At 37.3% G+C, this 23,453-nt stretch overlaps 2 protein-coding genes across 5 annotated transcripts in view; both read left to right on the top strand.

Annotated features, from left to right (window-relative positions):
- LOC6047652 (ras-related protein Rap-2a) overlaps window positions 1-23,453 on the top strand; it is a 273,455-nt gene that overhangs the window by 130,863 nt on the left and 119,139 nt on the right. The gene's annotated exons all lie outside the window — the stretch shown is intronic.
- On the top strand, window positions 7,581-9,171 carry LOC6054140 (trypsin-1). The gene is made up of 2 exons (XM_038250210.1): window positions 7,581-8,339; window positions 8,392-9,171. The coding sequence occupies exons 1-2, from the start codon at window positions 8,294-8,296 to the stop codon at window positions 9,138-9,140; spliced, it is 795 nt and encodes a 264-aa protein (XP_038106138.1). The 5' UTR covers window positions 7,581-8,293; the 3' UTR covers window positions 9,141-9,171.

Here is a 23,453-nt window from a genome sequence, read left to right as displayed (position 1 = left end):
ACATCCCAACGAACATTTTGGTGTATAAAAAAGTATAGGTCATCGCGATAAATTTTGAAATACCCCAGAATTTTGAAAAACTATTTTACTAAAAAGCACCGATGGAGAAGAAAAACTCACTTTTTTTGAAAAATGAACCCGTAGTTAGAAAGCTGAGAAAATTCTCTAAATCGTGATGTGTTTGGATTTTTAAAAACGATAATATAACAAATATGAAAAATGATAAACCACGCGCGCGCGAGTCACGAGACGGGGGCCTTAAGTTGAAACATTTCCTTTTAATCGTAGACGAGTAGCAAGTCCGACTTCGGTCCAATTAATTTATGATTTGTTTTGATACCTTGACGTGATGAGCTTTGATGCGAAGCTTCTGCGGCGGTGCATCTTCCGCGTCTTTTTGTTGCGCTGTAATCAGTTAGTCAACTGGAATGTAAGAGTAGCTGCAGGGAGGTATAGCTAGAGGCGTTATCAATCTGCACCGTACGTCATGCAGCAATGACGTTTTGTTAACGATCTAGTGGCAACAGTGGAAAATCTCAAGAACGGAACCTTCCCCCCGAAGAGATTCCGCCCTCAAGACGACCATTTTCCGTCCAATTTGGGACACGACCTGCCAAGTCTCGTTACAATCTTTATTGCCCACTTCCTGTCCACACGAGACGAGGGACGTTGAAGAAGATGCGGGATCTCTCTTGGTGGTTGGTTACTGGTGGGTTTTGTATACATTACACCATCACCACCACCGACCGGGATCGGATCTTGTGCTGTTTGTTCAGCCTGGTTTTATGGACGATCTGACCGGGGATCGTGCCGCGTTAATCAAGTGCTTTTTGCAATTCAGATTTTGGTTTGGCCCTTTGTGCTCGAGAGGATTATTTGGAAGAGGCCGAAAAGATAACACGTTGCGACGCTTGAAGGTTTTGAGTTACGCGGAACGTCAGCGAGATCTGAGTCATTTTTGGAGTGGGGGGGTCACAAAGTGTTGTCGTCGCGTTCTTTTTTGTTCGTTTCGCAGAGGTATGGCTTCTGTGAACGGAGAAATAAACAAATTTAAGGAAACGAACAAAACGTAACCTCAAAGTATGAAGAAGAAAGTGGTTTAGCTGTCTGGGGGAACATTCTTTAATCATTCTTCGAGTATTTTTTTGTTGTTGTTTTGTATTCTGTTTTGGGGAGACCCTCTTTTCTCCATGGGGGGTTTGTGACTGGTAGAAGTTTGAGCAAGACGGACCAGACCGGAAGTGATGTGCATGTTTGACCTTTGGTATTCATGGTTTGGTGGTTAGAAATTGTCAGTTTTTGAGTTTTGAGCCTAATTTCCGACCCTTTACCACAACACATATAATTCTATAAAATCAATAAATCAATCGTATAACCTACCGTTACCTCTCTTGAAAAAGGCGGTCAACGCAAACAAAACAATTTATTTAAACTCAAACCACATGTGTTCACCCTGCCACGTGTTCCCGCATTCCTCAAGGATCAAACGTCAACGACCACCCCCAAAAGCCAAACTGCAGACTCGGAAATATCCTCTCCGGCTACCCCCGTCCAGTCTCGTCTACTTCATCTCAAAAGCCCCGCTAATTGATTCCACTTCGAGTGCCAATTAATTATGTAAATTTGTTTGATCCGATCCGATCGAAATTTGGAGGTAGGTGGGGGAAGTTTGCATTCCTGTCGGTTTTAGGGGGAGGTAGCAGCATAGATTTCAGCCACTTGTTGGCACGACTTCGAGATGCACTAATGACTTCCCGGCTTCTGCACAGCGCACAAGACTCCTCCTGTCGAAACGATGAAAGATTAGACCCTTATCGAGTGATGAACACCGGTAGCTCGGCAAAGATGAGGGGGCTAACAATCGAGATCAATTTAGATGGAAATCTTTGCGAGGAGGTTGATTTTGCGTGCAAAGTTTGACGTGCAGTTTGTCGAACCTGAACGCAGCTGGAACAGCTTGAACGTCTCACGATCGATGACCTCCGTATGGAGAACGATTTTGAGAGTAACAACATAGAAAGGGCTTGAGTGAAAATGTTAACTGCTAAGTCTACTTTACTTATTCTTAGCCCTTTTAAATTGTCACTCTCTAGAACTGTTTATCATCATTTTCCGACAACTCAGAGTCAAACCGTCTGTGGCATCGTGCTAAACTGCAGCGAAAAGCTGCACAAGATCTGGAAGAAGACGTTGACGAGCTGAGTCTGGTGGAGTCGTCTAATGGCACAGATATTAGTTCAGAAAGCCACACAAACAAACCCAACGAAGATGAAAAATGATGTTGCACAGGGTGCGTTAATCGTCTTTGAATGGCGTGGAAAAAGGAGTTCGAATCGAACTCATAAAAAGTTTATTTACTTTTTTTAATCACTTGAAAATTTTGAAGTAAAACTCAACACTCAAGCAATCTATCACTTCTTGAAACTGCAATGTTCTACCTGTCATCACCCGACTCCCTAATTAGTCAATTTGTGTCAAGTCGGTCTCAACTTCAAAGCCGCTTCACCAAAACACCGTTAACAACTTGTTGACCACTGCCGGGGCACAAGCTTTGGGCACCAAGAATCCAACGCCATCCCACCATGCAAATCTTCACCGGTTCAGTCCCCATAAAAATTAGTTGCTCCAACCCCAAAACCATTAACGGCGGGGGTAAGCTCCTTCAGCAGAGTAGAACATTACCCCAGTAGGCGCCGCCACAAATGGCCACTCATTCGCGGCTCGCGGTCAAAAAACGGTTGACTTCGATGGTGACGACGACCAGCACCTGAAGTCCATAATTCGCATGGCTCGAGCAACCAACTCGTCATCAGCAATTTGCCAATGGTTGTTAACCCTTGGCTGATTTTTTTTTCAAAAACCATTTTTTTCACAGAAAAGTCTTAATTTTTGTTTAATTTTTTTGCTCAAAATAAAAATTGTTTTGTAATTTTCAAATCAATTTTCTAACCATCCAATCAAGGGTTATTTCGCCGCGGCCAAAAAGCTGATGACCGCGCCGTGGAAAGCCAACAACAGTTCTGGTCAAGAAGTCGAAGAAGAAGACTTCTTGGTGGTGGGAGGAACTGGTGGGGGGTACTAACATTAGCATAATTGCGGCGCGGCTTTGCCACCACCATAGGGTTCCCCCCCGTAGCGTTACTTTGGGGCTGCTTGTATGAGGCTGAAGCTGTTGAAGTTGGAGTTGGTGGTCAGTCGGCTTGGCGGTTGGCGGGCAATTGCTACAGGTTATGTGTGCTGTCTGGAAGGTGGTGAAGATTTTGGGTAGGGTGGGCACGGGAAAAGTGAGAATGAAAAAAAATAAGAATTAATATTTATTTATTTCTATTTGTTTATATTTTTTTAAATCGTCATTAGCTTGGCTAACCTCATACTAATTTCGTGCTTATATAAATTACTCACGTTGATTTTTTTTTCAACCTGAACGATACAAATTATTACAAAAAAAACGTCTCATTATTAAACTCACAGTTTTTTAATTCCAATTTTTAACTTTTGTTTTGATTTTTCAAACTTTAGGCTGTAGCAAAGCTGTCATTGAATTACGCAAACTTTTTTTTTGACTTTCAATTCCAGTAATTTATTTTTTTTTTTTGACATTTAAACTTTCAAACTTTGTTAAATTAATGCATGGATAGCATGAGAAAACTAGTTTCTTACAATTTAGTAAAAAAAATATGTTGATGCGAGATATTAGAGAAAATGGGTAGTAAAGGTCAAAATTCTTATGATTTTTAATTTTTTTGAAAATAAGTTGGAATAGTTGAATAACATGATTAGTTGAACCTTCAAAACATTGATGAGTAATTGATCAAAGTATGAAAAAAAATTCAAGTTCTGGAATGTACTTTGCAACTATATTTGTCAAGATTTGTGAACGTAAATCGAAGAAGAAAAAACGAATTTAGTCAAACTTAATTGCAAATGTTAAGAAAACGCACTGACTGTTATTGTGTATTCAATTAAATTTTAGCTTTTTTCTGGAGAAGAAAATAAAAACAAAACAAATGAATTATAAACAAATCTCTGTATTTCTTTGTAACAATATACCTAAGATCAATATATTTTCATCAAACAGAAAATCAATAATAAATTCTTTTCATTTTTACAATTTTACTTTGTTTTTAAACGATTAGAAATGATGAAGAAAATGATAGATTTTTATCATTATTTTTTATCATTATTTTTATCCATTTTTATTTTGCAATGGTTTCATAAATGATTCCACGAAATGTTGCTTTTTCGCGGCAAAGTAGATAATTTTCATCAGTAGTTGGGCCATATAATTCTAAATAATATTAAAAAAATTGAACATACAAAAATTGTATTGAAATATTACAAAATTCGAACCAAGGAATTGAAGTGTCTGATCGAAATGGAAATTAAGGATATTCGATATCAAAAAGATTCATTTACCTATTTTTCTTCACTAAAATTTTCGGAAATCGCATTTCAATTTAATGTTTTTGGTAAATAAAATGGCATCTTTTAGGCCATAGAAAAAAATGGACAGATTTTTCGCCAAAGAGATTGTTTTTTTTTTGTAGAAATTAGAAGTTGCAGGGCCGTTGCAAATATTTTTCAAAGTTTATGTCGCCCCCCCCTCCCTCTAAAAAATTGGTCCAAAAAATCAGGGGGGCAAATTTTTTTTCAAAAACAAATTTTAAATGAAAATTTATGAATTTTTATGAAAATCAAAATCAAATCAACTGAAAACAATCTTAAACGCTTTTTTCTGCTTTGATAATCAAAATTAGCATGTTTGGGCTAGATTTAAAATATTTTGAATTTTTATGAAATTCCAATGTACAGCACCGCAAAAACTTTAGTTCTAGCAAAACAATAAATTTTCGTCAATAGGGGAAATATACCCATTTTAATCACACTAAGCCGTTCGACCAATTCTCATCACTTTTGCCGTTTCTGCGATTAAATCAACATTTTCAGATGTTTCAACAATGGAGAGTTGCTTGCTCACTTTTATTTGAGCTATTTATTACTTTGGAACAGTCAAAAACACTTTATATTTTTGAAACTAATGATTGCTAAACAAGTGGAAAGGTATTTAATGCATTTTTAAACGCTTTTTTCATTCAAATGTTAAAACCGTGGCTCGTAAATCCATTTTTTTTTGCCCCTAAATAGGCCAAAAACCACTTTTTATATTTTATCTTTTTGTTGTTCTTGAATTAACCTTAGTAAGAGGTATTTAAAACACTCAAAATCACCAGAAAACTTGAACTTCAAATGATATTCCAAAACCAGTTTTAGGAATCATTTTTCAAAGAATAGCTTAACTTGAAATTGAAAATATTTACATTTTTACACGGGTAATTACCCGTTTTCGAGCAATGAAAATAAGTATATTTTGATATTTTTTTCAACTTGTGTGAAAGTTCCTGATTGTTTTAGTCGACAATAGTTCGGAAACCATGTTAAAAGCAAAATCTCTGAAAATTTTGCAATCTTGCGAATGACTTTTATTTGAGGGTAATTCTCCACCAACTCACACGAAATCGGAAAAAGTTGCCCCGACCCCTCATCGATTTTCGCAAAACTTTTCTCTAAGGTCCATTTTTCGATGTCTCGTGACGGTAGGGCGGTACGACCCCTTTCATTTTTCTAGTTTTTTACTAAGACACATTTTTCAGTGATTTGTGGCTCGCAACCGTGAAGAGATAGAAATTTGGTGTCAAAGGGACTTTTGTGTAAAATTAGACGCCCGATTTGATGACGTACTCAAAATTCCGAAAAAAAAACGTATTTTTCATCAAAAAAAAGTTAAAAAAATAGTTTTAAAATCGCTGCCATTTCCCGTTACTCAACTGTCAAAAATCGTGAGACATGTCATTTTATGGGAAATTTAATATACTTTTCGAATCTGAAATATCCCAGAAGGGTCATTTTGTCATTTAAAACAACATTTTTAATTTTAAAATTACGTGTTTTTTAACTTTGCAGGGTTACATTTTTGAGTGTAACAATGTTCTACAAAGTTGTAGATCAGACAAAAAAAAAATTGATATGTTAACATAAGGGGTTTGCATGTATTCTTCACGAGTTATCAGAATTATACAATTTTTTTTTTTTTTTTGAAAAGTGATGATTTTGACCATTTTTGACCAGTTTTTGGAATTTTTAACCCCAAAAAATCAATCGTGTGCTTTTGAAAGTATTTTTTTCGGAAAGTTCAGCTAATTTTGCATAGGAATGACCCCTTGGACGATTGTTGTGGCTTGTGTACTGCTTGTATGTGGGGATTTTTCGAAATTAAAAAAAAAAACAAACCGGATACATTCACTCATCACAAAAATATTTTTTTTTGAAAAAAAAAAATTGATTCTCGCAATGCACGAGTCACAACCAGGGATGGAATAATCGCTAAAAAATCAATTTCGCTTGCGAACTTTCTTCACCCGCGAAAGAGAGAGGAGGCAAATCACGGAGAAGAAAATCGCTCCCGAACTTCTCCAAAAAAATCAATGTGCTGATGATTTTTTGTGAATTTTCTTGTCTGCGCAACTTAAAAATATTTATTTCGCTTTGTTTACACACATTGCCCATCTACAAAATGTGACAGGTCATATTTCGACGTGTGACGTTACACTTGTTAGTGTAGTAGTGAAAAAGATATTCCGCCGAATAATCAAGATGATGATTTTTTTAGATTCTTTTTACTGATCTTTCGTGTGCGAGAGAGAAGAGCCATACTCCCTTCGGATTTTTTCTCTTGATGAACGTGCAATGATATTCTTTTGATGATGATTATTCCATCGCTGTTTACAACAGTCGTCCAAGAGGTCATTCTTATGCAAAATTAGCTGAACTTTCCGAAAAAAGTATTTTCAAAAGCACACGATTGCGTTTTTGTGGTTAAAAATTCGAAAAACTGGTCAAAAACGGTCAAAATAATAACATAAAAACACGTAATTTTAAAAGGAAAAATTTTGTTCTGAATGAAAAAATTACCCGTCTGGGTTATTTCAGATTTTAAAAGTACATTAAATTTCCCATAAAATGACATGTCTCACGATTTTTGACAGTTGAGTTACAGGAAATGGCAGCGTTTTTAAAACTATTTTTTAACTTTTTTTGATGAAAAATACGTTTTTTTGGAATTTTGAGTACGCCATCAAATTGGGCGTCTAGTTTTACACAAAAGTCCCTTTGACACCAAATTTCTATCTCTTCACGGTTGCGAGCTACCCTTAGAACAAAGTTTCGCAAAAATCGATGAGGGGTCGGGGCAACTTTTTCCGATTTCGTGTGAGTTGGTGGAGAATTACCCATGTGATAAAATTTCAAAAACTTTGGAAGTTTTCTAAATATTGACTAAACTGTCATTCAACTGTGAATTGATATTCATTTTGATATTTATTATCAATCAATATTTTTTTAAAGGTTTATTCATTATTTACAAATTTCTGGAACCAAGATTATATATAAGATTGATCAACTATTGCATTTATCCTAATTCTTTAAACTTAGGTGATTTAACTCCTGCATGATCTTAACTAATATTCTAAAGAACTCAGACCCAACTTCAAGAAATCCCACTTTTCCCGTGACCACTCTCCGCGTACCACGCAAACGTCTCGTGCGCGCGACTCCACTTGCGCCGCGCACACTCTACCGCTGCTGTGTTAACACATCGTTCTGGCTAGATTGCGGCAATCAATCACTGGGGGGAACTCCACGCCGCGCCACCGCATCCCGTCTTGCGTTCTTCGCCTCAAGGCACACGAGTTCCGTTGATCCACGGCGCGCTCGCCGTAATCGGGACGGGACTCCAAAATTATGCAAATTCATTTGTTTTAATACCTTCGACGCGCCGCCATCGGCGAGATCAGCGTGACGTAACGGGGTTCGTGCTTACCTGAACGATGTACGGAATCACTTCTGGAACTACCGAGTTCAAGTGAACAACTAAAAATAGTTCAAGTTATGGCGCGCGGGAAGCTTATCAGCGTCGTTGTGGTACTTATCGGGAATAGTTGCACGGGTCAGTGTTCCGAGAAGCATGGCCCTGGGAAATCCCGGACTTATCGCGTATAAATCGTACGCCGGGGCGATTGGAAGGTGCTAATCGATGCGCGGAAGGTTATCCGGGAAGGTTGCACCGATCGGCTATCGGTCAGTAGCAGTGTCTTATCGGAACTAACCTACTCCGATACCGGACACTTGATCCGGATGTACGATAACTGAGACGGTCGAAGAACTGGTATAAATAGTTGGATCAATCCCTTTCGAAGGTATAGTTTGGCAGCTCCTCCAAGTGTGACAACAACCAACGATGAAGCTGTTCCTTCTGCTGGCAACCTGCGCCGTGGCCGCAACGGGTAAGAAATTCCAAGATCCAATTCGAACAGTTCTAACCAACGACTCCCGCAGCCTACCCGGGAACTCCGCAGCGACCCCGCCCCTGGTGGAACTCGTTGGAAGCTACCGAAGGGCGCATCGTGGGCGGATTCGAAGTGGACATCAAGGACGTCCCGTACCAGGTGTCGCTGCGCTCGTTCGGAAGTCACATCTGCGGCGGTTCCATCATCAGCAAGCGCTGGATCTTGACGGCGGCGCACTGTGCCTCCAGTGCGGACAGGCCAAAGGAAACCATTCGGGTCGGATCCTCGGAGAAGGGCTCCGGCGGACAGATCCTGAAGCTGAAGCGGATCGTGCAGCACCCGCAGTACGACGGAAGCATCATCGACTACGACTTCTCGCTGCTGGAACTCGCCGAGGAGCTGGAGCTGGACGACAGTCACACCACGATCGCGCTGCCCGAGCAGGACGAGCCCGTTACGGATGGGGCTATCTGCCGAGTGTCCGGGTGGGGCAATACGCAGAGTTCGGCACAGTCGAACAAGTTCCTGAGGGCCACCGACGTGCCGTCGGTGAACCAGGACAAGTGTTCGGAGGCGTACTCGGACTTTGGCGGTGTTACGCCGCGGATGATCTGCGCTGGGTACCAGGAGGGAGGCAAGGACGCCTGCCAGGGTGACTCCGGTGGTCCGCTGGTGTCCGGGGGAAAGCTTGTTGGAGTTGTGTCCTGGGGATACGGCTGCGCCGTTGCCGGATATCCGGGCGTCTACTCGCGGGTTGCTTCGGTCCGCGACTGGATCAAGGAGGTCAGCGATGTGTAGAGATCTGATTACAATAAAGTGCTCAAAATAAGTTGTGTCGTGTTCGATGATTCCGTTACGAGTTGTAATCACCGTTTTGAGTCCAACTAGATGACCGCGGAAGAAGGCGTGGCGTTCCGGCGCGGAAGAGGGATCGATTCGTTCCACTTAGAGGCCTGCTGATAAGACAGCGACGACGGAGTGACGGCGATGATGATGGGTTAGGTTGCACTTGATTAATGTCGCAATCGCCGCGAGCACTAATTGGCGTGATTTGTGTAACGCGAGATGAACAGCTTGAATAATTATGACAAGTGGAGCGAATCGTTACAGTGAGATGCTCGTTGCTTTTTAGGTCATGAAAATAACCTTGTTCACGATTTCATGAAAGCTTGTTCACAATTTCATGAACGCTTGTTCACGATTGCTTGTTGACAGTCTTGCTGTCAACGGACGTCAGTAGCTTGGTTATCACTGAATGTTAGTGAAGTTTGATGCACGGAAAAATAATCAGTTGACAAAATCGTGAACAATCGTTCACGAAGTTTGGAATCACGAGCAAAGTGTTCAAATTTCATGGCATGATTTTTTCTGTGTTCTCAAATCACACAATCCTTCATCTTCCCCTCACCTTTTCAGCACCAATTAAACTGTGCTTTCAAAGCCGAAATTATCCACTCCACTAGTCTTGTAAATCTGGCCAGACGCAATCCCCGGCACTGCAAGTCCCTCTTCAGCTTCCCGAAACACATAAGAGATAGTCATAATGAGAGCATTTAATTATCTTTATAATCATAGTCCCGCTTCTCCCTTCTTCCTCCACTTTAGTCTAAAGCGCGTAAGCCTAGTAGGTAGCACTTAGTTGCACCAGGCTCTCCGGCAGGAGTCGGCTATTAAGGGAGCCAACTTTGCATCGTCATTACATCCGGTGTACAACACACGATGGGACTCTATACCAACCCGCCTGGAGGAACTTTCCGTCGAGGCATTAACTCATTAAGGAGCAAGCTGGTTGGGGCGGCCACGAAATGCGAACCATATTATTAATGATTGCGGTCTTCGGATGTGGAGCATCGACAATCTTCGCAGGAACATCTGACGGAGTTTGAGGCGACCAGGTGTCATTTCTTAAGTCTGCTTTGAAGCTACTGCACGGGAAGAAATTTTGACTCCGACACTAACTTTAGCTTTCAAAATTTTGTCGATTCGAAAAGGTCCAACTCTACCGACTCCAACTTCAACTCGGACTTACAGCCCGAAAAAATTGGACAAAATTTAACATTTGCCAAAATAATTTCTCTCCGTGCATCAATCAACTTGTTATTGTTTTGATATCGTCCTAAAGCCGAGGGGAACGCCACTCTCGGTGGCACGTGTTGTTTGGCTTTCTTATCTGTCAAACTGCACTCCGGCCCTGCGCTGCACCGCGTGGATTGACTCTGTACCGGTGAATAACAAAGCGGGTGACACTTGAGAGTTTGGTGGAAGGTGAGAGAGAGCGAGCGAGGTATTTGCACAACTTGCAACTGCACTGCCGCTGATAACAACTGTGCGAAGCCCTTGTTTGTTTACACTGGTAAATGCAAGTGAGATGAGCAATTCATAACAACAGGCTTGTTGATTCACTTTACAACGCACATAAATTGGGTTCATTGGGTTTAGGTGTTGTTAAGGATGACAATGACCCAGGGAAATTGTCAACTTCTTTTGTCTCTTTTTTTGCGTTTGAATGACCTTGAAAGTAAAAAGTCCTTTTTTCTCGCTCCATTAACTGTCACTTTTTGCTCCCAGTTAGAGAGCTCTTTTCTCTCAACTGGCTTGCTGAAATCTAAAATCTACACCTTTGTTTACATTATCGAGTGCGACCAACTCAATCGGAAGACGCGTCCCTGTCACATAACCCAGCTGATGCAACAATCCCAATCTCCAACCGATTCTCGTCCAACAAGCCATTTCCCCCTAATCGAATGTGATTTGTCCGGCCATAAAACTTAATTAGGGGCATTTTTGGCTAACTTCGCGACACGACACACTTGACATAACCTGACATTGTCGTCACCGTCATCATCACTGCCAAAGCTTCTTACAGAACGTCCAACGACCCCCTCGGGGGGTTGGCCATCAATTACTTCACCCCGCTGGAGGCCTCACCAGCAATAAATATGTCAAAACAAATAAAATCGCGATCACCTTCGGCGTAGAATTTGATACGTGTGTGTGTGTCCTCGCTAAGTTGACAGCCCATCAAAAAGGTGGTCGTTTCCGATTGGCCAATCGAAGTGTGCGAGATTATGTGGCGTTTCTTGGGGGGGTTACATTTTATTGCCCGGTAGGGCCTACTCGGATTTGGAAAAGGTGTCCTGACCAACTTTGTTGAAGTCGGCAAAGCGATTGGGTTACACTGAAGAAAGTTAACAAAGTTTTTGGTGTAATCCTATCTCTTTGCATTCTTCGATAAAAATGCTTCGTAAATCTTCAAGAAGTTGTATTTCTCGGAAGTTAGAATTAACACGACCTCTAGCGGTCATTATTCCAACTATTTTCTGCCGGATACTTCCAACTCCACAAAGTGATGCCGCCAACCGCCAGCTAACTGACGTTCTGAGCCCGGGTTCACATTATGAACGCTTCCGAATGAACCACGACGGCGTATTAACAAACTCACTCAGCTGTGAACTTTAACTGCCGACTGGCTTCGACGACTATCTCGCCGGTTGCCCGCTAAACTAACTGGGCATAGCGTTTGAACTTGAGTCGTCCTTCCGAGGCAATTTATAAAGGGGTTTATGACGACGCACACACCCTTCACTAGGTTGGTTCAAAGTGTAGCTTCTTGTTACCTAAGCGATAAAATCTTGAAGATTTGCAGAACAACTGTGTTGAAGACTGCAAACTGATTCGATCTCACCCAGAAAAAGTTGCTTGATACATAAACCTCGAACTAGTCTAACGTTCCCACCACAAAAGCATCCGGAAATTGGTTAAAAGCCGGTCGCAAAGCGATCCCAAAAAAGCGGAAATAATTTCCTTAAAAATCGATTTCAATAAATCATCCTTCCCGGCGATTCCATTCCGCTGGCCCATTTTTGCAGGGTGCACCGATAAGAAACTCTGTGTCGGTGTGGCGAAATGCAGGTCTGGGTGCGGTTTTGCCCCCGACCATAAGCGGTTGGCCACCGCAAACCGCATGGATAGGACCTGGGCACTTCTTGCTCGATATACGGCGGTTTGAGCAAGGAACACGATGGCGAAACAGCACACACAAAAAAAAAGTCAATAATTGTACTATCATCAGCATCATCATATTTCATAAATCGACACACACACACACACACAACAATGCAAGTGCACGGGGGAGGAACCTCGTAAAGGAGTGACCGGAGAAGGCAGGAATGTTTGGTCGTCGTTGGTAGACCACGTGGACCATGGTGTGGGGACGTTTTGTTATTGTGTTGTGGGTGTTCTAGACAAGGGAAAATACTGTCGGTATTTGTTGGTAGGTTTGTTGGAAGTTGAGATGCTCCGAATACCTAAACTTAGAAGTTTCTGAAATTTCTCTGTTATATCTGCTATTTTGGGATTATTTATTATAACTTGATCTGAGAACTTTTTAAAATCCGTACCCACCCTATTATTTATATTTGTTTTATGCTTTGCGGAGGCTTTCTCTATTATTAATGTAGCCGTTTTGTATGAACACTGATTAAATATTCGAAAATCTAAATAGTGTGAACAATAATTCAGTACAATTAATAATTTTCATCACAGTTGAAAGTATTTATAACAAAAAATAGGTAAAAATACTTATCATTTGTGTCAACAATAAAAAAAACGCGCAACTAAAAAAATACAACATATTTAAATAAACCAAATTAATTCTTGCTTTGAAAATTGATTTGAAAATTAGAATAGAAATTTAGAGAAATCTTCAAAAAAAAAAAAGATTCCTTAAATACTTTTTTTTTGTTTGGCTAAAACTTTGTCATTTTTAACATGGTCTTGGTATCTTCGACAAAGTTTTAGGTATTGATGAGTAGAATTCAGGAAAAAAATGTTGAACTCTAGATCAAATTAACCCACCTTCAATTCATTTTTTCACGTATGACTAAAAATGCATTTACAAAGCTATTACACAAGACTTGCAACAGAGTCCACAAAAGACCTGGAGGCCGTTAAAATGGATTGCTTTGCTTTTTAAATGTTGGATTTTTTGTAATGATTCGAAATAAATATTTATCGAGCTCTTACTTAGACAGTGTTGCAAAAATGTAGAGTTGTTTATTTTTCGTTTGAATTAAACGGAATTATGTAACAACGGATATTGATTGTTAATTTTACGTTTAAACTGAAAATTTGTAGGTTGTTTGCTAAGTGTTGCGAAAATTATGACTTTGCCTTTACAAATGTTTTTTTTTTGTAAAGTTTCCATTTTATTCTGAATAAAATATATTAAAGAAATTTTCAGATTTTGCCCAGTTTTTCTGAAAAACTGTGGAATATTTCTGATGCCTTTTTGAAATGACATATTGAAAAAAAAATTAGTTGAAGTTAATTTTTATAATTATATCTATGTGTTTTCATCATTTTACGGATTTGAAAATTTTCGGAAAATTATATTGCTAGATTTGTTTTACTATTATTATCGTCAAGTTCACTTCTGATTTTTTGATAATTTTAGACTATTAGTTAATTTTTTTATGCATAGATACACAGTAAAACAAATGTGTAAATGTGGAAGATTTAGAGTTACCTTGTTACAGTGGAAAAAATACACATTTTATGACGCGAATATAGTGAAAAATGTGTATTATTACACTTTTTATGAGATATAATTACATCTGCCACAAAAGTTAAGAAAAGTTATGGATACATTTTACATGGATATAGGTGTGATTTTATATCAAAAATTGTGCAATATTATTTTTCTTTTTTTACATCATTATTCAGGTAATATCACATAATACAAGTTGTCATATTTCACCTTACAAATTTTCACCTCTCAAATAAGGCCGCTGCAAATATTTTTCAAAGTTTGGTCCGAAGAATCAGGGGGCAAAAAAAGTCTAATTAACTGAAAATAATCTAAAACGGATTTTCTGCTTTGCAAATCATAATAAGCATGATTGGGCAAGTTTAAACATATTTTGAACTACTATAAAATTGCAATAAACAGCACCGCAAGACTATTTTTTCTCGTAAAAATAAATTTTTTGTCGTGGCACAGAAATTATGCAAACTTATGAGTGCAAAATAACTGGACAGGTTTTTATTTTGTAATTCAAGTGTTAAAACCGTGGCCTGTAATTTTTTTTTTTACTTTTTTTTTTAATTTTTTGCCTTGTAATATTACACACATATTTCCAGAACCTTCATGTCAGAAAAGATATACCCAATCTTAGATTAAATATTTATTTATTTTTTTGTAATGGTACATCTAAAATTATGTAAATTTGCACTATTTTATGTGTAGTTTAACTCAATCCACAAACAATGAGGTTAAATTACAGCGAAAGAGAGGTAATATTCAAGTAACAAACTTTCAAAATTCAAAACGAATTTTTTTATTACTGAGGATATCAAAAACATTGCATAACATTTATTTTGGATCCAATTGCGCGTTTTGAAGCTATTCACAAATTTTTAATTTGGACTACAGATTTGGAAAGACATTATTTTTTAATATGTGATAATGTTGTAAGTGGATTCTTTTCAAAATTTATACACTTTCTTTTTAAAAATTACTCAATGATGATGTTGGAATTTTGAATTTAGTTATATTTTATCTTGAAATAATGAATTACACAAAATCATTTTTTAATTTGATACAAATTGCAAAATATTTGTTAGATCCATGGCAAAAAGTAATTTATTGTCACTTAAAAAATCTTTTATTTAATACTTTTTCGAAAATATCAGAAAATTTCACACATTTCTTAATTAAAATTTGTTGATACGACCCTTAGTTGCAAAGATATTACCATGCAATGATTTAAAAATAGGAAAATTGATGTTTTCCAAGTCTCACCCAAACAACCCACCATTTTCTAATGTCGATATCTCAGCAACAAATGGTCCGATTTTCAATGTTAAAATATGAAACATCCGTGACATTTTCGGATTTTTTCGAAAAGAAAATTGAATTTAACATATCAAAAGGGCGTAATTTTTAATTTTTGGCCCTTTTAAAACGTCAGTATTAATTCTAAAAAATTAAAAAAAAAAATTTCGAAGAGATCATAAAATTTTACGAATGTTTCATAATTTAACATTGAAAATCGGACCATTGCTGAGATGTCGACATTTGAAAATGGTGGGTTGTTTGGGTGAGACTTAGAAAACATCAATTTTACTATTTTTAAATCATTGCATGGCAATATCTCAGCAACTAAGGGTCGTATCAACTAGGTTCAAAAAGAAAATTATTGAGAATTTTCTCAGCTTTAAAAAAAAATGTTTTCAGAAGTTGGCAAACATGGGCACTAATTTAAATAAATAAATAACTGCGCACATTTTCAAAAAAGCTACCTAAAACGGCTGTAACTTGAAAACGGTGCACTTTATCAAAACTTCTCTGAAGTACTTTTTGATTGCAAATTCGATTTTACATCAACAACTGAAGCTGAAAAAGTTTTGCGACCAATATTTCGATTTTTTGAAATAAACTTTATTGATTCAAAAAATCATAAGATCAAAAATTTTTTGCCCATTCTGGAAATTTCTGAAAAGTTGGCATTTGATGTCCTTTAAACGTATAAAAAAATAAAAATAGTTTACCGTGTATCATTTTTTTTTCAGTGTAGTCCATATCCATACCTACAATTTTGCCGAAGACACCAAATAGATCAGAAAATTCCTTCAAAAGATACCGATTTTTGAGTTTTCATATATCATTTTTGTATGGACAGCTGCCAAATTTGTATGGAAAAGTTTATGGACAAACTAATGATGCAAAATGGCTTTTTTGGGCATAAGTTTCAGCCGGATTGAAAAATGCAAAAAATAAAATCGAATGATCGAAATCTCAGAGAATTTATTATTTTTAAATGAATTTCTGTTCAATCCAATGTACATAAAATTTCGATTGAAATGTGTTTTCAAATTAAATTTAGAAACATGTTTATTCAAATATTCAAAAACGCTATCACCTCTACACAAACAAACCTTTCCTATCAACACAACCACTTTCCGATAAAGTGGGTCCTGTGGCTCCGACTACCCACAAAGTGGGGGGAAAAGCTTTTGTTTATGCAATTTTCCAGACCACCCACACAAAGATTCCTGCCAACACTAGCACTTTTTTCCGTTCATCGATAGTGTAGTTTTTTGTTTGTTTCCAGTCTCAGATTTTTTGTTTCGTTTCTGGAAAACAGCATTTTCCACAAACTCCTCTTTGAAAGACCTCGGACCGATGTACGCAAATCGGCTGCTGCTCTGAAGTTGAGTGCCTCTGTTGTGCCAATATTGCTTTTGTAAGTAGCAAGATCAGAGGCTGGGCGCTCTCAGGAATGCTGTGTGGTGTAACACATGGGACAACAATGCGGGAATTGACTGAATCCAGCTAGCAGTGTGATTTTTGAGAGAAGGTTTGCGAATTTGGTGGGACGCAGTGCCTGTTCACAAACCAAAAGGTATCAGCAAAATTCCAACACGCAGTCCTTTGTTGGAAGCTTTTCCAGAATAAAAACTAGGACTTTCTGACAACTCGCAGCAGGTTCCCAACTCTTCAGAACATTGATGACCAACGTCGGTGACCAACATTGCAGTTTTTTTCGCTGTCCTGCTGTCCTACAACGGCACCTAGTACTAGCAGCTTTGTTCGGAGAAGAGCTTCTAAAAATAGCTGCGGTGGTCCGGGTGCATTCACCAACCAACCAATAAGCCACACACACACACACACCACACCCGGAGAGTAGACCGTCCACAGGAAGAGCTTATTAATTCAATCGAAAATGTGTCGCTTTGTAGCGTGGAGTCAACGTCAACGTCGGAGTTCACCGCCAGACCAGTGGAAGTCAACGTCGACGTCGATGGCAAAGTTGCATAAAGAATTTTAATTAGCCGGCACTCCATCGTCGATGCTTGTCAGCTCGGGGAGCCTTACATTGGAGCGCAGCGCTTAACTGCACAGATTGATTGTTCTGCAGAACCTGCTGCTGCTGCTGCTTCCAAACCGGCATCATCCAGTAGCGATTTGCAATTTGCCTAGGTGTTTGGGGGGTTCGGTATTAGCGCACACAATGGATTTAATTAAAATTAAAATAATTATAAAGTCCTCGTCGCGACGCGAGGGTTACCGTGGGAAGATCAAAGATCCGATTTACCGAGCGCAGGGGACCACGGTGATTACCGATCATTACCGGATTTGCTGCGCTGCACTGTATTAAGCCGAATTGAAGCAGGGGGTGGTTTGAGGGAGAAAGCTTCGAACGGTGTGAAGTGCAACTCAATTTAGCTTATTTTAGCATTATGGGATTTACTAAATTGATGGCACTGGGAAATTTGGAAATTTGTTTTTTTTTTTAGGATAGCGATCAAACATAACTTCCCTTGTTCATCTACATAAGCCTATTTCCAGCGTCAGGTTCTCTACGTTTTAGGGAATCATAATTTATTACCATATTTTTTATTAGGATGAAACTTTGTCTATCGATCCTTTGAGTCCAAATAAGCCATTTTGCAAAAATAAAAAAGTTTAAAAATTAAAATCACGAGCCATGGTTTCAACATTTTTATGAAAAAAAAAATGTTTTAAAATGCATTATACATCTGTTCAGTTGTTTTGCCATCATTAGATTCCAAAATATCTAAGCATTGACAAAAAAATTATTTTTTGCGGTGTTGTACATTTTAATTTCGTAAAAATCCAAAACATTTTCAAACAAGCCCAAACATGCTAAATATGATTATCAATGCAGAAAAAAGCATTTTAGATTGTTTTCCAATGATTAGAATTCTATTTTCATGGAAATTTTGAAGGTTTTTGGAAAAATATTGTTTTGCCCCCTGATTTTTCAGACCAATTATCAAGGGGGGCGACATAAACTTTGAAAAATATTTGCAACGGCCTTACTTGTTACTGAAAAAAAAAATATGTTTGTGCTCCCTTTTATTTGTAAAAAGCTGTATCTCAGAATCGTGGTATAAACTATTCCCTTTTTTGAGTATGTTATGTGATTTTTTCCGGGAAATCCGATAAAAATATTTTCAGACGTATTTTTTTTGTCTAGATAGGGTCAATACAGTATGTATTTAAAAAGTTTCATGAGTTTTTTGTAGTGCATCCATCCCGGGAATTCCCGGGACAAAAATCCCGGGATTTTCCCCAAACCTGGAGTTCCCGAATCCCGGGATTTTTGATGTTTTGTCCCGGGAATTCCCGAAATTGAAAAAAAATCATTTTTTTGGTCAGGAAACTCAGATTTGGTTATGGAAATAGATGAGCAGTTGAATACTTAGTAATCGATAATATTTTTAAAGCATTAGCAAATTTGTATTCGACATATATCAACATTTATTTGGCTTATAAGGGAAAATTAGCGAGTCCACGAACAGGGCATACCCCTTTGTATGGGACGTCGTTTGGACCTCACCAATCTGCCTGAAATTTTCAGGGGTTGTTTGTACATATAAAACTAGCATCTGGTCAAAATATGAGCACTCTAGGTCAACGGGAAGTGGGGCAAATCACACAAAGTTTTAAGGTTCAAAACGTAAAAATCTTAAAAGGCTATAACTTAGGCAAAATTCAATTTAATTTCAAAATTCAAAATGCATCTTGAAGGGCTTCAAAATGCAACAAAATGCAGGGTAGAGCATCCCAATTGGTTAATTCTAAAGTGAGTTATTGGCATTTTAGTGAAAAATAGCATAATTTTCAAACTGAAATAAAAGTGTTCCATCCAGATATCAACTCGAATCGACCTGCAGCTTGTAGGGGACATCTGGGACTACCATCTGAGACTGAGACCGCTTTGGGTAAGGCAGTTTAACATACTGGATAGACACTTTTACTTTTAGTGAATTTTTTGGCAGTAAATTTTTGCTCGGAGGACCTCTTAGATCCCATTTTATGGTGATAATTTTATCATATTCGTGTTCCTGAGACAATTTCACAATAGAAACTTACATAAAAATGTATATTATCATCCATTTTAACCCTTTAAAAAATGAAAGATAAAAAAAATAAGAAGCTGCTTTTTTCTGATGTCATCTAGTATCCTTGGAAACGAACCTGATTTTCAATAAATGTGAATCAAAGTTTTTTTTTAACTTTCATTTTTTAAAGGGCTAAAATGGATGGAAACAAACATTTTTATGCATGTTTCTAATGTGAAATTGTCTCAGGAACACGATTATGATAAAATTATCACCATAAAATGGGATCTAAGAGGTCCTCCGAGCAAAAATTTACTGCCAAAAAATTCACTAAAAGTAAAAGTGTCTATCCAATATGTTAAACTGCCTTACCCAAAGCGGTCTCAGTCTCAGATGGTAGTCCCAGATGTCCCCTACAAGCTGCAGGTCGATTCGAGTTGATATCTGGATGGAACATTTTTTTGTTTCAGTTTGAAAATTATGCTATTTTTTCACTAAAATGCCAATAACTCACTTTAGAATTAACCAATTGGGATGCTCTACCCTGCATTTTGTTGCATTTTTGAAGCCCTTCAAGATGCATTTTGAATTTTGAAATTAAATTGAATTTTGCCTAAGTTATAGCCTTTTTAAGATTTTTTACGTTTTTGAACCTTAAAACTTTGTGTCCCGATTTGCCCCACTTCTCGTTGACCTAGAGTGCTCATATTTTGACCAGATGCTAGTTTTATATGTACAAACAACCCCTGAAAATTTCAGGCAGATTGGTGAGGTCGATGCGAGATGGGTATGCTTTGCTCGTGGACTCGCTCTTAAAATTTTAGTTTACGGATCCACAAAATGAATTTTATTTATTTTTTCAATATTTACGTTAAATGATGATTTTAAACTTGAAAAAAATCATATTTTATTATTTTACATCAAACATTGGCATCTGGAGCAATTTAACACAATAGTAACAAATTAAGAGACCGAGCCACGTAGCCCAGTGGTAACGCTTCCGCCTCGTAAGCGGTAGATCGGGGTTCAAATCCCGGCTCGGACCAACACAAACTGGTGATCATTTCCCTTCTGGAATCGATTGCTTAGTAAAGGGAAGGTAGTGTATCGTCACAAAATGGACCTTATCACGACACCTTAGGGAGGCGACCTATGGAATGTTAACATTAACCTTAACATGTTAACATTAAGTTGAGAATGAACTGCCACTGAATCCGCTTTGTAAATGCCGGCCCCGATACTCTTCAAGGGTGTTCCCCTCAGGAACTGGGAAAGAGATATAACAAATAAAGACAGCATAATGTTCTGGTATTTTTTTATTTAACATAACAATTAGTGCACAAATTTTCAAATTTATTGCTCTAAAAAATCCTGTACCTATTCAGACTGCAGTCTCGATTTCCCCCAGTTGGCGGTAGTGACTTAAAGATAGTTTGTAAATTATGTTTTCTATAATACATGAAATTCTAAACATCTCTAAAATTTTACATTGGATGGATTCATTTTATTTGTTATCGTTTCTTGTTTTTTACAGTTTCAATGAAATTTGTTTAGCTTTTGTAGCCATTTCATATAAAAAAATAAAGAAATATGTTAATAAGAATTTTGTGATTATTAATATGAAATAATTTGAATCACATTGGATAAAAAAATTATGATTAATTAAAAATCCAAAGCATAACAAAGAACAATAAACAAACTTTTTTAATATTTTTCAAACTACCTTAAAACTGCTGTTCTTGTTCAGATTGAAGTAAAGATTATCACCAATTAACAGTATTGAACTAATTCTATGATTTTCCCGGGTTTTGAATTTTCCGGGAAACGGGAAAAATATTTTTCAAATCCCGGAAATTTCCGGGATCCTCCAGGGAAATTTTTGAACAGTCATAAAATCTATGTTTTCATTAAATTTGTTTGCTTTAAAAACATAACAAATTTAATGAAAACATAGATTTTATGACTGTTCAAAAAATTTCCCGGGATCCCGGGAATTCCCGGGATTCGAAAAATATTTTTCCCGTTTCCCGGAAAATTCAAAACCCGGGTAAATTGGACGCCCTAGTCTTTGGAATCTCAACCTATTTTTTTTCCTTAAAAGCTCTATTAATAACTTTTTAATTTTCATCTAGGAGAGCCAAAATTGGTTAAAACAGCAAGGAATTATAATTGTTTGAGATTCAGACATTTAAAAATACCTTTCAATTACGTTTCTGTTATAAATAATACTTTTCATAAAGTTTAAATTATGAATAGAACGTGAACAAAATGTTGATCAAATTTTCAAATTCTTGTTACAGACAGTTAATTGTTTATCACTTAGTTTCGTCTTATTATTTATTTACATCACTCTCCATTGGCACAAAATCTTGAGACAAAAAATAAATAATAATTTATGTTCATTTTTATCTATAAAAACTTGTATCATTTGATTGCAGATGGATTAAAATATTTTTGATAACTTTTATTATTACATGTTTTCTGGTTAGAAAGTTAAAAAAAGGATTTTGAAACCAGAACTATAATTAACCTTAATTACGCTTTAAGCATTCTGTAATACAGTGGACTCTCTATCTGTCGATAGCCTCGATATCAATATTGCTCGAACCGTCAATATTTTTTTCAGTCCCTTCAAATAGATTGCTGTGATTTTTCGTTCTATAATTTGATAACTCCCGCTCTCTACGGTCCCTTCAATATCGACAACGAGAGAGTCCACTGTATTACAAAATTTGGCATGTTTTTTTGAAATGGTTTGTTTGTTAATATTATTACCTTATTCAATTTTACTGCACAGTAAATAATAATGTAAATTTGGAAGCTGTAATTTTGGATTTTGAATATAACCTCTTTTATGTTGTAATTTTACCTCAATTTAGACAGAAATAGTGACATTACACCAGATGTTCAAAACTCATTGAACTGCTTCTCACCATTTTGTCCACCAAATGCCTGACCTGCACCCATAGTGCAGTGTCTGGATTTCTGCTGCTGGACTCAACCAGCTGATCGTCGTCGGATTAGGCAAAGACAATAGTTTGCCTGTCCGAGCCTTTCTACGCTAATTCACATCGATCAGCTGGTATTGTACAGCAGCAGAATCAGAACAGTTAGACCGTCGTTGCGATCACTTCGCACTCCTCGCACCCTCGTCCACAGACTGGACTTGGTGCAGTGATATTTGTTTGTATTTTTGTGACGAATAAAGTCTTGTGTTTTCGTTATCCTGCATGTTTCAATGCATCGGCCAGCATCCGTCATTAACACCAGAAAAGAAGTAAAATTACACATTTCCAGAGGTAAAATTGCACCTCTTTTCGGACATAAAAGATGTACCCCTTTCCGGATGTAATATTACCATGATTTCGAAACTTTAAAATCAATACAAAGCAAAATATTAGTTGATTCAACAAGTTGCTAAAAGAAAGATTTTTTCAGCACGAGGTTCACTGAGTTGGATAAATACGACGTTTGCTGAAAAATATTGTTTTGCAATGAGTTCCATACATTTTTTTTTTGCAATTTCTAAAATCATGTTATGAATAAAATTATAAATCAAATGTTCATGTATTTTGTCAATAAATCGATTAATGAGGAAAGGCTACACAACCACTCGAAAATGAACTTCGTAATTTGTCCTCGTAGACCCACCTTCACGAATGCATATCGACTTAGAATCAAATTCTGAGCAAATGTCTGTGTGTGTGGTGGGATTTTGATCAAACAATTGTCACTCGATTATCTCGGCAATGGCTAAACCGATTTTGTCTGTTTTGGTCGCATTCGATGTTAAAAAAAAAACGATTTTAGCAAAAGTCCGGAAGATTGTTAAAAGAGTGGTTTTTGTAAGATGTCATATTATACATTGTCAGAAAGGTATTTGAAAGACCTTTCTAACAAGTTCAAAACATTGAAGATATGACAAATCTATCAAAAGTTATATACAATTTAGTGTTATTTACCAACTTTTTTGAGGCTGGATCACAAATAATTCGATGAATGAATGAAGGCACCATCCACCTCATAACATTTTCAAAAGTTTGCTAAACTATTCGGCAGGTCGCTTTATTTGAAACTTTAATATTGTCAACATCATAAATGAAATCAAGCATGTATTGAGAATTGTTATTTTTGCGTACATAAATGTGAACATTGAATCAAAAATCATAGGTTGGTCTGGTTTTGATCATCAAAATCTTGGTTATATTATCAGTAAATCTGTAAACTTCGATTTGTACC

This window comes from Culex quinquefasciatus, chromosome 2 (assembly GCF_015732765.1).
Source record: "Culex quinquefasciatus strain JHB chromosome 2, VPISU_Cqui_1.0_pri_paternal, whole genome shotgun sequence".
NCBI classification, from domain to species: Eukaryota; Metazoa; Arthropoda; class Insecta; order Diptera; family Culicidae; genus Culex; species Culex quinquefasciatus.
The sequence above is the reverse complement of the archived record's forward strand: the minus strand, read 5'-3'. Positions and strand labels throughout refer to the sequence as shown.

Bases quoted from the DNA above. Each gene is read 5' to 3' on its own strand.
- LOC6054140 (XM_038250210.1), top strand. From the start codon at position 8,294: ATGAAGCTGTTCCTTCTGCTGGCAACCTGCGCCGTGGCCGCAACGG. The intron at 8,340-8,391 runs GTAAGAAATTCC...CGACTCCCGCAG, and splicing joins CTGCGCCGTGGCCGCAACGG to CCTACCCGGGAACTCCGCAG.